This window comes from Gavia stellata, chromosome 2, assembly GCF_030936135.1.
Source record: "Gavia stellata isolate bGavSte3 chromosome 2, bGavSte3.hap2, whole genome shotgun sequence".
Taxonomy (NCBI): domain Eukaryota; kingdom Metazoa; phylum Chordata; class Aves; order Gaviiformes; family Gaviidae; genus Gavia; species Gavia stellata.
In genome coordinates, this window is record NC_082595.1 from 38721056 (window position 1) to 38733856 (window position 12801).

General features: G+C 38.3%; 1 protein-coding gene across 1 annotated transcript in view; it reads left to right on the plus strand.

The window, feature by feature from the left end:
* UTRN (utrophin) overlaps positions 1-12801 on the plus strand; it is a 359477-nt gene that overhangs the window by 304136 nt on the left and 42540 nt on the right. Inside the window, exons 62-64 of the mRNA XM_059833258.1 lie at positions 4259-4344; positions 9032-9189; positions 11541-11707. Coding sequence (XP_059689241.1) covers positions 4259-4344; positions 9032-9189; positions 11541-11707 — 411 coding nt within the window. The remainder of the gene's footprint in view (positions 1-4258; positions 4345-9031; positions 9190-11540; positions 11708-12801) is intronic.

The window sequence follows — 12801 nt, forward strand, 5'->3', positions numbered from 1 at the left end:
CTACCCTCAAGCAGATCAACACTCCCGCCCAACTTGGTGTCATCTGCAAACTTGCTGAGGGAGCACTCAATCCCCTCATCCAGATCATCGATAAGTATATTAAACAAGAGCATTCCCAAAACTGAGCCCTGGGGGACTCCGCTTGTGACCGGCCACCAAGTGGATTTGAATCCATTCACCACAACTCTCTGGACTCAGCCATCCAGACAGTTTTTTACTCAGCGAAGAGTGCACCTGTCTAAGCCACAATTCGCCAGCTTCTCCAGGAGAATGCTGTGGGAGACAGTGTCGAAAGCTTTACTAAAGTCCAGGTAGACAAGTATTAGCAAGGGAACTCATGAGGCCTGGCTCACGTCTGCTGCCCCTGTTACCTGTGTGTTACCTGTTCTTCCCCCACTCTCCTCTTCTGCATCCTCTAGTTCCAGTATCTCCTGTAGTATGATATAGGGTAAAAGTGTTCTCCCTTTCTCTTCTGCTACTACAGCCATTTCTAGCTCACCCTTTTTTTTCCCTAATCTGCTTATGTTATTGTACAGTAGTGACAGTCATCAGTTTTTATATAAAGTAGCTTTTTGATATTCTCTGCAGCTGTGTTGGATCTCTGAAACAGCTGAATGGTTGCTCTCTGCTTGGATGGAGAGTCCAAACTATGCAACAAAGATGTATGTGCTCCAATCCCAATCCAGCCTCTCTACCCATGCAGCATGGTACCCTTCCATGCCCTTGACCAAATGATCTAGTTAGCTGATTCCCCACTAAAGTAGTCCTCTCTGTAATATATGCTTTCAATGCACTCTCCTACCATGCCTGGAAATGATGTGTACCTTTCTTTTTTTTAATGCCTATTTTGGCAGGTTTAAAAGTTGAATTACCTCGGGGTTCTGTGCCACCTCCTGACTGGCAGTGGATGAATGTGCAACAGGGGGATCATACCTGAGGCAAATAGGCCAGACCCTCCCTGGTGCATATGTAGAGACAACGGAATCACCTACAAAACCAAGGATTTCTTTATTTTCTCCTTCTTCTCACGTCTCTTTCCTCTCCCCTTTCCCACTAAAACAATAAAATTCCAGTTCATTTGGGGAAGGAGAAGAAAGTCAGCATCACACTATAAGGACAATGAATCCTTAGACTTTGTATTGCCTGGGGAAAAAGGGCTCAGATATATCCAGAAGGTCAAATGGACTTCAGTAAACAAGAAAAGCACTTCTGACAAGCAGCTATAATGATTTTGCCATTTTTCACTTGAAGATAGCTCAGAGGTCAATAATGTGCCATTTTTATACTGCCTTTCACTCTTGTATTGACAGAGAATGGACAACTTTGCTCTAAACCAGTTAACAGTGGTATAATGGTTCAGACTTCCCTTCATCAGGATCAGAGCAAAAAATATCTGAGCTGCTTAAAGTGGTCTTATCGATTGATTTTGTAATGACAAGCATTCTTGTATTGCTATAGTGAATCTGAATAGTGTGCTGGCGCTCAATTCTAGATACTTGACCCATAAATTTTTTATGAATTCAAGCACTAAAAAGTTTTCTGAACCTGCCCACTGTAAGGCCTTGATTTTTAGATGTTTGTACACACAGCACAATTAGACGATTGTGCTGCCATTCAGAGACACCTTGACAGGCTGGAGAAAGAGGACAACAAAAATGTCATGAAGTTCAACGAAGGGAAATGCCAAATCCTCCCCCTGAGGAGGAATAACCCCATACACCAATACAAGCTGGGGAAAACTGGCTGGAAAGCAGCTTTGCAGGGAAGGCCCTGGGGGTCCTGGTGGACACCAAGTTGAACATGAGCCAGCAACATGCGCTTGTGGTAAAGTAGGCCGGCAGTCTCCCAGGCTGCGTAAGGAAGAGCCTTCCCAGCAGGTCAAGGAAGGTAATCCTTCCCCTCTACTTGGCACTGGTGAGACACATCTGGAGTGCTGGGTCCAGTTCTGGGCTCCCCAGGACAAAAGAGACATGGACAAACTGGAGTGAGTCCAGTGAAGTACCATGAAGATGGTTAAGGTCTGGGAGTATCTGATGTATCAGAAGAGGCTGAGAGAGCTGGGGCTCTTCAACCTGGAGAAGAGAAGTTTCAGGGGGACCTTATCAATGTGCATGAATACCTGGTGGGAGCAGTACAGAAGATGGAGCCAAGCTTTTCTCAGTGGTGCCCAGTAACAGGACAAGAGGCAGTGGGCACAAACTGAAACACAGGAAATTCTGCTTAAACATATAAGAAAAAGATTAATTTTTTTTAATGTGAGGGTGATCAAACAGTGGCACAAGTTGCCCAGAGAAGCTGTGTAGTCTCTGTACTTGAAGATATTCAGAATCCAACTGGATCTGATCCAGGGCAATCTGCTCTACCTGACTGAGCAGGGGCATTGGTCTAGATGGTCTCCAGAGATCCCTCCCAACCTCAGTGGTTTTGTGACTCTCTAAGCTGGGCAAACTTAACCCATTGGATTGGAAGTGTCAGTGCTACAAAGTCTATAGGTTTGGTGGAGGCGTTTTGTTTGGGTTTGGTGTGAGTTTTTTACTGTGTATATAATTCTAGTGCTAATATTTAGCTGTTTCCAAGAAAAATGATAGGGGGAAAATACATCGCTCTTTAGAAAAATGTAATACTGCAGGCTTTCTAATTCTTTTTATAATTTATTGAGGAAATGCTTTTTGTGTGAAGGAAGTTTTTCACAGTCCCTTTAACAATCTGCTGAAATCGAGAAGTTTGAAGCCTCCACATATGTGCCCTGACCTTTTAGCTGCAAAGATTTTCTGAGTTTGTACCTTAATAAACAAATGCTTTAGTCAGTCCTGAGTTAAATCAAACCCAAATCAATGTTCTGCTTTGGTTTTCCATTAAATACAAAGTTAAAACACAGACAACCCTACACAGGAAAGAATGGGGAAAGAACATTATCAAGGTTGCAAAATGAGCCATTTTATATGTTAAGGTATGCCAGAATGATGTAGTGTCTGTGATTGAAAGAGGTAATTCGAAACTAAGCTTGAATGTATAAAATAGGTGGCACTTTTATAACATTCTGGAAAACTGGGTCCTGATTTTCAAACTAGGCAGTAAAAGTAATAGGTGTTTTTGATTAATTTAGCGATAATTTCTTTGTATCTCTGTTCCAGCTTGTGGAATGGAGAAGATAATGCTGTCTAGTCTCACTAGATTAGGTGATGGTTGTGAAGACAAATGCATTAATATTTGTGAGGCACTTAGCTAAGTTACTGAGAGCCCTGGAGTAAATTAATAATTTTGTATTCAGCACAACATTTGTGAAGTAAATCAGACAGCAGACCGTATGTTGAATGGATAGGACAGAAAGAGATATCTAATAACCACTCCAGAAGTAATTAAAGGATATATCACTTCTGCATGACAGAAGGGACCAAAGTAATGTTTGGGGTGATATTAATTTTATTATTATCTCACTTGCTGGTAAAGGACCCAGCTAACCTTAAATGCAGGGGGTTGTGTCTAATATATACAGTTTAATTATTATTCTCATTTTTTTTTTTCTGTGTCTCATCCTAAGAGAAATTGCATCATAATTTTTGGTCTTTGAAAGAAGAAATCATTGGATCTTTTAAGAATATGTTTCTGCACTGATTTTTTTAACTTTAAAATTGTCCTTTTCCATGTACACTGGGTTTATTGCTTTAGTATCTTTTTAACAGTGTTTGTCTTGCAGGTTTAAAATGTGTGGGGTTTTGGGTCTGGGCATTTTTTTTTCTATGTTGGACAAAATGAGCCTGAATTCACGTTGCTTAAAAAGAGCGACAGCTCCACATCATTTAATTACTGCATGTGGTTGGCTGTTCATGTCCTGGTACACATATGTATCAGAGCATTTTAAGCATAAATGGAGAAAGTGAAGTGAAAAAAAGAATGAATTACTGTGATATGAAAACTTGGTTTTATTTTGCAGTCCTTGTGTTTCACACTGAGTAATAGGCTTTCCTGCTGTGTGCTCATGTATGTTTTCTGTGTATAGCACATTATTAAATCATGTTGAGAGCTTTACAGAACTAAATGTCTGCCCTTTTGGAATAATACAAACTGTTTTGACATGTAAACCACTTAGAAGGCAAGCTGAGCTTTTGTAAGGGGAGCATTCTTAATGTGATTTGTAGTGTTAATTTGTTTTGAGATTTGAAGTAGAACTCACCAATGCTTTTACATTTTTGAATAGACTTGAGTTGGAATAAATAAAATTAAACTGTATTAAATGGTCTTATCTTTATAATTTCAGCGGCCGAACTGGAAAAATTCGAGTGCAGTCCCTGAAAATTGGCTTGATGTCTCTTTCTAAGGGCCTTCTGGAAGAGAAGTACAGATGTAAGGAAGAATGCATTTTATAAAATGCTTACTTTATATAATTAAGTCATGTACAACACACGTTGTAGCAAAATTTGTAGTAAAACATTTCTCATGCCTGTAGCAAGACAGTTTTCTTGTAAGTAAAAGTAGAATTGTTGTTTTCATTATCATCAGTGACAATGGAGAAAGTAAGATTTATATCCTGACTGAAAAGTATTGATGTCAATTAGGCATCATCATAATGCACAGTATTGCACTCCCCAAAAGCAAAGAAGAATCTAGTTACGTGGAAGCTAGAGAAGTATTCTATTTGACTGATTCTGATCTCTTTTGTATGTGTGTTTTGTTTAGGGAAAAATCAAGCAAGTCAATGTTGATTGGAACAGATTGATATGTCTCATAAAGCAAGGAAATACATCAAAATCCAGCAATTGTAGTTTGTGGTCTATGAGAAAGATAATCTGAAAATAGTTTGCCAGTGTATATGCTTCCTGCCAGAATTGTACAATGAAAGTTTAAATTATGTTGATTTAAGTAATCTCACAAGCTTGAGAAATAGTGAGTAGTATACAAATATTTTGCAAAAATAATTGCAGGAGCAGAAGAGAATTGAGTAACTTTGTGGCAACCCCCCCTGACAAATATAGAACAAGAGATTAAGCACTATATAAGAGCATCCTAGCTGATGGACAGTTATATATTATACATATCATCTTAAAACTGCTATTCTTTGCAGTAGGTCCTTGACACGTTTCGGAAACGCATGTAAAATGTATAGAGACTGTATTTGCCTTGTACCATTGGAGCTCTGCAACAATTTCCGCTTTTCTTAAAAGTATTTGTAGGTAATCTTGTTTAACATTGAGCAAAAGGTATCTTATGCTTTGGGGCATATTTTGGCGTCTGAACCTGAGCCCATACTAAGACTAAGATTTTCTAGTTTCCTTATGTCATTTGATGTATCTGTGAATTAGTCCATAACTAAAAGAGCTTGGCGGACGTACCTTTGTTCAGTAATGACAATTCAGGAGGTAATCTGCCATTTCGTGTGAAATAAAATGCTTTTGTAAAGTATAGGACTTAGTTAGGCTGTGGATAACAGAATGATAACCCTTGAAGAAACATAACTTCTGGGCTGCTGAGACATTGGGTTTATGAAATAATATGGTAAACTGACAGGGGATGATCATTTCAGTTTTCCAGTACAGTAGACTTTCTTCTTTCTCTCTTACCTTTTTGGGGAAATCAAGCTTTTGTTCTTTTTTCTTTCTTTAATGTAAAGCCTTTTTTTTTAATAATTGTACATTCATTTCCAGTATAGGTAGGATCTTTTTACTTGACACATTTTTAAAATATATTTTGCCAGAGAAATTTCTGTGGGGTTTTTTTTTTAATTTAATTAAGCTTCTTTTTAAGATGCTAGACTTCAGGGTTGACATGAGAATGAATCTTTAATTAAAAGAAGTCCCAATTACTTTAGAAGAAACATTTGAAGACTCAATTAAAGAATGCCTATTCTTGAAAATGTTTAAAGACATGCTTAACTTCAAGCACATGCCTGGATACTCCTGTGAATAAAAATGGACCTGCAAATGTAACTGAGTTGCTGTGAGCTGGCTAAATCTATGTGTGTAGGGCAAATAGTCCAGGGTCTCTTTTTGTTGGTGAGACCAATGACCTGGTCTGGCTGTATCTGTGTTATGCTCTCCTTTCTCCCCAAAACAGGGGGGCGATATGTGAGCTACCTACTGGAAATGATCCCTGACCCTACCTAACTCTCACATCATTCCTGGCTATTTTGGGGGCGAGAGTGAGTCAACTTTGATCAAAACCATGAGGGATACACTTTTAGCAGCTTAATGATACAGATGACAGCATTGCAGTGCTTGGGCTGATGTGTTGCTTAGTTCACGGATATAGAAGTAGCCTTAAAAAAGGGAAAAGGGGAAAAAAACCCAGAGATGCACATGACAAAAGATAATAGTAGCTTAGTTCCAAAATATTCAGAGCACAATAAACAAGACACTGCTCCTTTTAACCACTAGTTGTTCATACATTATTACAGAACTTCTCTGGAAAAATACAACATTTTTAATCACTCAATTTTAGTGTCCCAAATGTTCTTGGAAGGTAAATTTCAATCATATCAGCAAGTGTTTGCAACAGTAAAAATTTTGATTTGCATGTGTGATTATTCATGGGAGGTTTTGTGCCTGGTCATGTAATCAGGTGACAAATGATGTCTCAGATATATGGATTTCCTGAGGGACAACAGTAATTTTATCTTTGCTCCCTTTTCTTCAGTTTTAGAGCTTGAGAAAAGTCATAGCACTGTGTAATAACTGGGAGCACGTTTGTGTGCATTTTGCTCTTACCTGGGCTCATCTTTTAACACAGAAAGCCTAGACTTGCAGCAGGAGCAGAAAACATGCATGGAGTGTTATTTAGTGTGTAGATTTGTAGGTTTTGGGTCATATAATTTAATGCATAAAAACTGTAGGATCTGAGGTGAAAAAGAAGGGCTACTTGAAAAATCTCAACTGTGAAGCAGTTCAATTTTCAAGTGATGTACAAAATCCTTGGAATGTGATTTTTTAAATTTTTTTTAATGTTACGTTTATGTTAATTTTCAAACCATTTGGAACTAACGCTGTGATACTTGGGGAAAAAAAAAGGGGGAGGAAAAAAGAATGTGCATCCTCTTTGTAACAGTGCACATGAACATATGATGGCACATTTTCCATTTTGCGTATTTTTAATTATATTTCAGTGTAACTATGGAATCTTTATCACTAGATTCCTTGGATCTGCTTGGATGGTTCAGGTTTGACAGTGCTAGGTTTGTGATTTGATGTCTTGGCAACTTCAGGAAAAGACATACATTTTATGTCGTGGACATCATATTACTAACTATCTTCTTACCATTTTGGTAGGAATTAATAAAGTTTTCAGCATTTTCAAGTATCCCCTTCTATACCAGCCAGTAAGTACATTTTTTCAGGTTTTCCAGCTAAGTTGTAGCTTGAGTCCTGCTGGTTGACATCTTCAAAATACTAGTGTGAGGATGGATTGAATTTAACTGGGTTTTTTTTTTTTTTCTGGTTTCTTTTTTTTTTTTTCCTGTGGCTCAGACCTGAATAATCTCACCACTGAGCACTGCAGATGCTGTAGCATTTGTTTGACTAGGCAAGAAAGGGGTGAGAAAAATACAAGAAACTCTAAAAATTAATTCAGTCATCTGGATTTCTATTTTGTGAAAATCCTTTCTTCCACCTCAACCCCTTTGCCAAAGAAAAAGGTATGACCAGACTTTCTGAAGCATGCTGACAAAGCTTGACAGTTGCTCCAAATGAAAGGCAAAACAATTGGCAGAGTGTAATAAGAGTTTCTCTTGAGTGTTTTTGAACAAAGCTTGTCTGTTTCTCAATCAGAAGTGTCATCATCAGACTGAATTTTCAAATGTCGTTTATTTCTAATCTATTAATGGTTGTTCTGGTAGGAAGCATGAAAAGTAGGGGAATAGTATAAATGGATTTTTTTTTTTTCTTTTGAGATTACTTGGAGCTTTAATCCAAGCCGGCCACTGAATGCAAAAGGAGAATGTAAAAGCCAACTGGAATGAACACAAAGAATTCACTTCCATTTCTTCTGTAATTTATACCAATCACAGAATTTAAAAATATTTCTAAGATGAACTCAGTGTTTAAGATCTTTTCAGGAGAGATTCATCTTGTGACTAAATATTAATGTACACAGCTACAAAGTTCATAAATCAAGGATTGTTAGCAGAAACATGTTAAAAATTTTAGTTGAAAGTTTAAACAATTAAAAATGTCCAACCCAAGAAATGTGCTAAGAAAGCACTTAAGAAATACTATCTGTACTGCAGACAGGCCTATTAATGCAATGCTTTACTGTGACTTCTAAGTAGGCACAAGCAATACCTTTCTTCCCGGTAAGTGTACTGATCTGGAACTATATTCTTGATCCTTTCAGCCTCAATTTTTTTTCTGTAGTTACAGTCATCCCAGAATGTCCGCTTATACTGCAGGGCTTGACACCTACCTTAGGAAAAGGGAATCAGTAAAGGGAAAGTATGTGGAAGTAGACATAGTTATCCAGGAAGCAAACGTGATTCATGTTAAGCACGAATTGTCTTGCTGGCTGCTGCTCTTGCTTTAAGCTATTTCACATGGCCAGCTGTGACTTGTGGTAATTTCTAGTCTCTGTTCAGAGCAAACATGCTTCTGTCCCAAACCAACTGAAGGATGGCATAGATCTTAGCATAAGATTTGGATTTCTGAAATATTATTTCCTTCTTCCCTGGGGTTAACATAGAAAACTTAGTAAATATTAGGGGACCAAAGTAGTAATGATGGATTAGAACAAAAAGCTGTTCTGATTTTGAGATGTCTCTTTTGTTTTGTCACACAGCTGCTCCTAGGTACAGTTTTGTCAAAAGATGCCATAAGCTGTATAGTTTCATTCATTTGGCCTTACTTTTCTCATTTGTATGGTTACAGATCTAGAAAATGTAGTCAAAGTAATCAAGATTAGATGAGGGTGAACGATTGTAAATGGGACAGTGGCCATCTGTAACCATGTCTGGATTAAAAAAATTGTAAAGCTCAAGCTGCAGCGTTGCTGAATAAAAGGGGGTGTACATGGAAATGAAATAAGACGGTGCCTCTTGTTGGTGTTGCAGATCTCTTCAAGGAAGTGTCAGGCCCCACAGAAATGTGCGACCAGAGGCAGCTGGGCCTGCTGCTTCATGATGCTATCCAGATCCCACGGCAGCTTGGGGAAGTGGCAGCCTTTGGCGGCAGCAACATTGAACCCAGCGTGCGCAGCTGCTTCCAACAGGTAAGATAACAAAGACCTTCATGTGAAAAAAACCTTCTCTCTGAAGTCTTAAGATTCACTTTTACATGGTGTAAACAGAAGAGAGGAATTTAAAAACATCCATTGAGTTCTTGAACAGAAATGAATATGCTCCTGCAATTAAATGTGGGAAGTTGCTGTGAAAATGCAGCTGTAAAAGATGATTTATGGTTTAGGAGAGGACCAAACAAATTACTTTTTAGCAAAAAGAATGTATAAATCTTTGTGGTTTTGACAATGTCGGCTGCTCTAAAAGCTGTTAAAAAATTTTGTAGCAACCAATTATCCTGCTTTGCATCGTTCAGAGCAACCTGATACTGTGAGAACAACGTGCATTTCCCTGCTGGAACAAGTAGTGATCTCAACAGAACAAGAGAATGATGTTGGTAGTAATTTTTGACCTTGTGCATCAGGAAATTATTTAGCATTATTTTACTGACAAAAGAGCTTGCAGTTGCACGAAACTTGAAGCATAGTCATTTTTATATCGTGAGCCTCTATGCAGCAGATCAGAACACAGAATAAAGCTGTCTTACAGCCTGCTGTTCAGCTCCACACTACATGCAGGGTGTTAATGAGGCTGCAAGGAGTGTCTGTTTAAAGATGATGAGAATTAAAAAATGGATGTTATAATGGAACACAACCTAACTCAGACTTTATTAAGGATGCCTAAGGCTCTGACTGTTTGCTAGTGATAACTATACTGCTTGAGTGTATTATTTTTGTGAAAGTGGCTGCTTTGAGCATTGTCAGAAATTATACATGGATTAAAAATTCACTATGGCATATATAAAGCTACTGACTTTAATATTTCTGATTTTATTGAATTGAACATTGAATGTTATAGTGAACTTTTAGAGCATTTTTCTTTTGCCATTCTTTCATAGACATTTCTACATTTTTCATCCAGTGCTTTGAAAAATTCAGTTGTGCTAGCTTTTTTCAGAACTATTAGATTAATTTCTGGACTCTGACATGATTGGAATTGGAAGAGTGTTTGTTCAGATCATGAATAAATTGGTAGGTACTAACGTAAGTTGGTTTGACCAATTAACCATGTAAAACTTCCCCTGAGGTTTTAACATTGCTGCTTCAGACAATAGGGGATAGTGTTTGACGTATCTACCATTGTCCTCGAGTGGTTCAAGTCATACTGAAATAAATTATTCATTTGTTAGCGGCAGACTTTTTCTGTCACAGAGGAATGATCTTTATGTCCCTCAAGCATCTGTCCCATCTCCTATGCTGTTCAATTATGGGTGAGGAGTACTATCAAGGTAGTGTTTAAATACTTCATGTGATATTATGATTATACTGATGATGAGGTTGCATCCCTTGTCTCACATGAATAGCTCAAGTTCAGTCCCTGGTCATTAAGAGAGCATAGAGAAAGTGTGCAGCTGCATGACAGAGTTCTCTCAGCCTAGTGAAAACAAGTATTTTGATGGTGGGGAAAGCACATTATTCTTTTTTTCCACGCTTTTCTCTCTTAATCAACTTGGACTGTGAATAGGTTAAGAAGCCTAGTGTTGCTTCTTGTCATGTGTTCCCATTTAAGAATAATTTTCATTTTAAGTTGTGTCCTATTACTTCCGGTGAGTTCAGAAAGATGACCTCTGTTCTTATTGCTGACAAAGTTGATGAATATAGTAACTTTACAGCTAGGCTCCTCTGGCAGTTACAACTTAAAGAAAATGTGGAAGCATGTTTGCTGCTTAAAACAGTCATACTAATACTTTAGCTCTGCTGTATTCTTGCAGTGATTGCCAATAAGTGGCAGATTTCTTACTCATTATTTATTTATTTACCTGTTTGTTTAATTGTGTGTTTGTTTAATGTGCTAACTTGAAAGAGTACCATGGGCTCAGAATACAATAAAAAAAATTGCATGATTCTCATGGCAATTAGTAGACACATGCAAGTACTACTGACTTCTAGTGGTCTTGCATCAATCTTAATTCAAAAGACAACCATGTCTTTAGTGTGTCTGAACAGCAGCACACTTCCCTTTCATGCTTCCTTGCTTCTTTCTCAAGTCCTTTCAGTTCAAAGACGGCTTTGCTATGGACTCCATTACTCCTTTACTATGTACTCCATCTTTGTTACCACCTGTCTGCTCTATCACAGCTCTTTAGTCCTCTGTGTTCTTACTGACTTGTTTTCTTTATTTGCATTTTAATCAAGGTTGTTTCTTGTATCCTCTAACCGGTTTTACATTAACCTGGCATGAAAAGGATTGACACAGGTCGGTTTTTTTAATCGAATTCTAAGGCAAATCTGCTTGTGTGTGTTGGATTTTTTTTAATTTGGATGTGGGTTTTTTCTCTCCACAGAACCACAATAAGCCAGAAATAACTGTAAAGCAATTTATAGATTGGATGCACTTAGAGCCACAGTCTATGGTATGGCTTCCAGTTCTACACCGCGTGGCAGCTGCCGAAACAGCAAAACATCAGGCCAAGTGCAACATCTGTAAAGAGTGTCCAATTGTTGGCTTTAGGTAAGAGAAGGGGAGTTGGGTTTCTCTGAAAATATCCACGCTTTTAAGTCTTCCAGCAAGTACAATTCTTTCTGTCTGTTTTTCCACTATTTTCCTGCTTTAAGATGGGATTTGCCACCCACAGTGAGGCCACAGCGTGGCCCGGGCCAGTGCATTTCTGGCTTCTGCAGTACTGCTGTTAGACACTCAGTAGTCCTGTGACTGACAGGTGTGTAGGGCAGGCTGTCATTGGGTGTTTCGGCATTGGTGGATCCAACAGGTAGCAAATGAAGTATAAATGCACCCCACGTGTTCTGTAAGCACAAGACCAAAAGGAGCTGATGAGTAAGAAAAAACGTGGGCTGGCTGTCTGCTCTCCTGCAGGCTCATGCCAGGCAATATTAAACACCTTCAGCCGTGATCTTTCCTTGCTTAGCACAAACATTGATATGTTACTGTGATGAGACTTGCACAGTTCCTGTCTAAAGCATCGAACGTAATCTAACTTTCATCTTTTCAAAGGAAGCTGTGAATTCTAAAGGAAAAAATGATGCCAGGGATATTCTCCATGTTATCCTCCTAAACTGTATGATTTTACTACGAATTATCATCATGGGGCATAAGATAGTTGGTACCTTTAGTGAGTACTGTTACAACTAACATGCATTTGTGAATTGATTACGCCAATGTATAAAATGATGGGGGGGCTGGGGGGGGGGGTGGGGGCAAGTAGGGACTATAGCTAAACATAACTGGCTTTTTCCTCTGCTATGGTCATGAAGTTGAGTGTATTATTTAGGAATGATTTAAAGCAGTCTTTCCTGTAAGTGATTCTAAGACTTTTCTTTAGGTATCTAGGCAGATGAGTAATTTTTGTTCTCCATGCTTTCCATTTTCTCCTTCTTTCTGTTGTTTTAAAGGTTAATAATATGAACCCTGAGGTCAGATTCATCTCACCTAGCTTTAGGCACGCTGGCTTTAGTCAGTCTTATAAGATCGAGGTAGCAACCCTCTTCTTTTACTATAAATATAGATATGTGAGTACTTCCAAAAGTAATTAATCTGATCAAACGTTTTTGCCTGTCTTAAGAGAAGATGAAATTCCTCTAAATGTT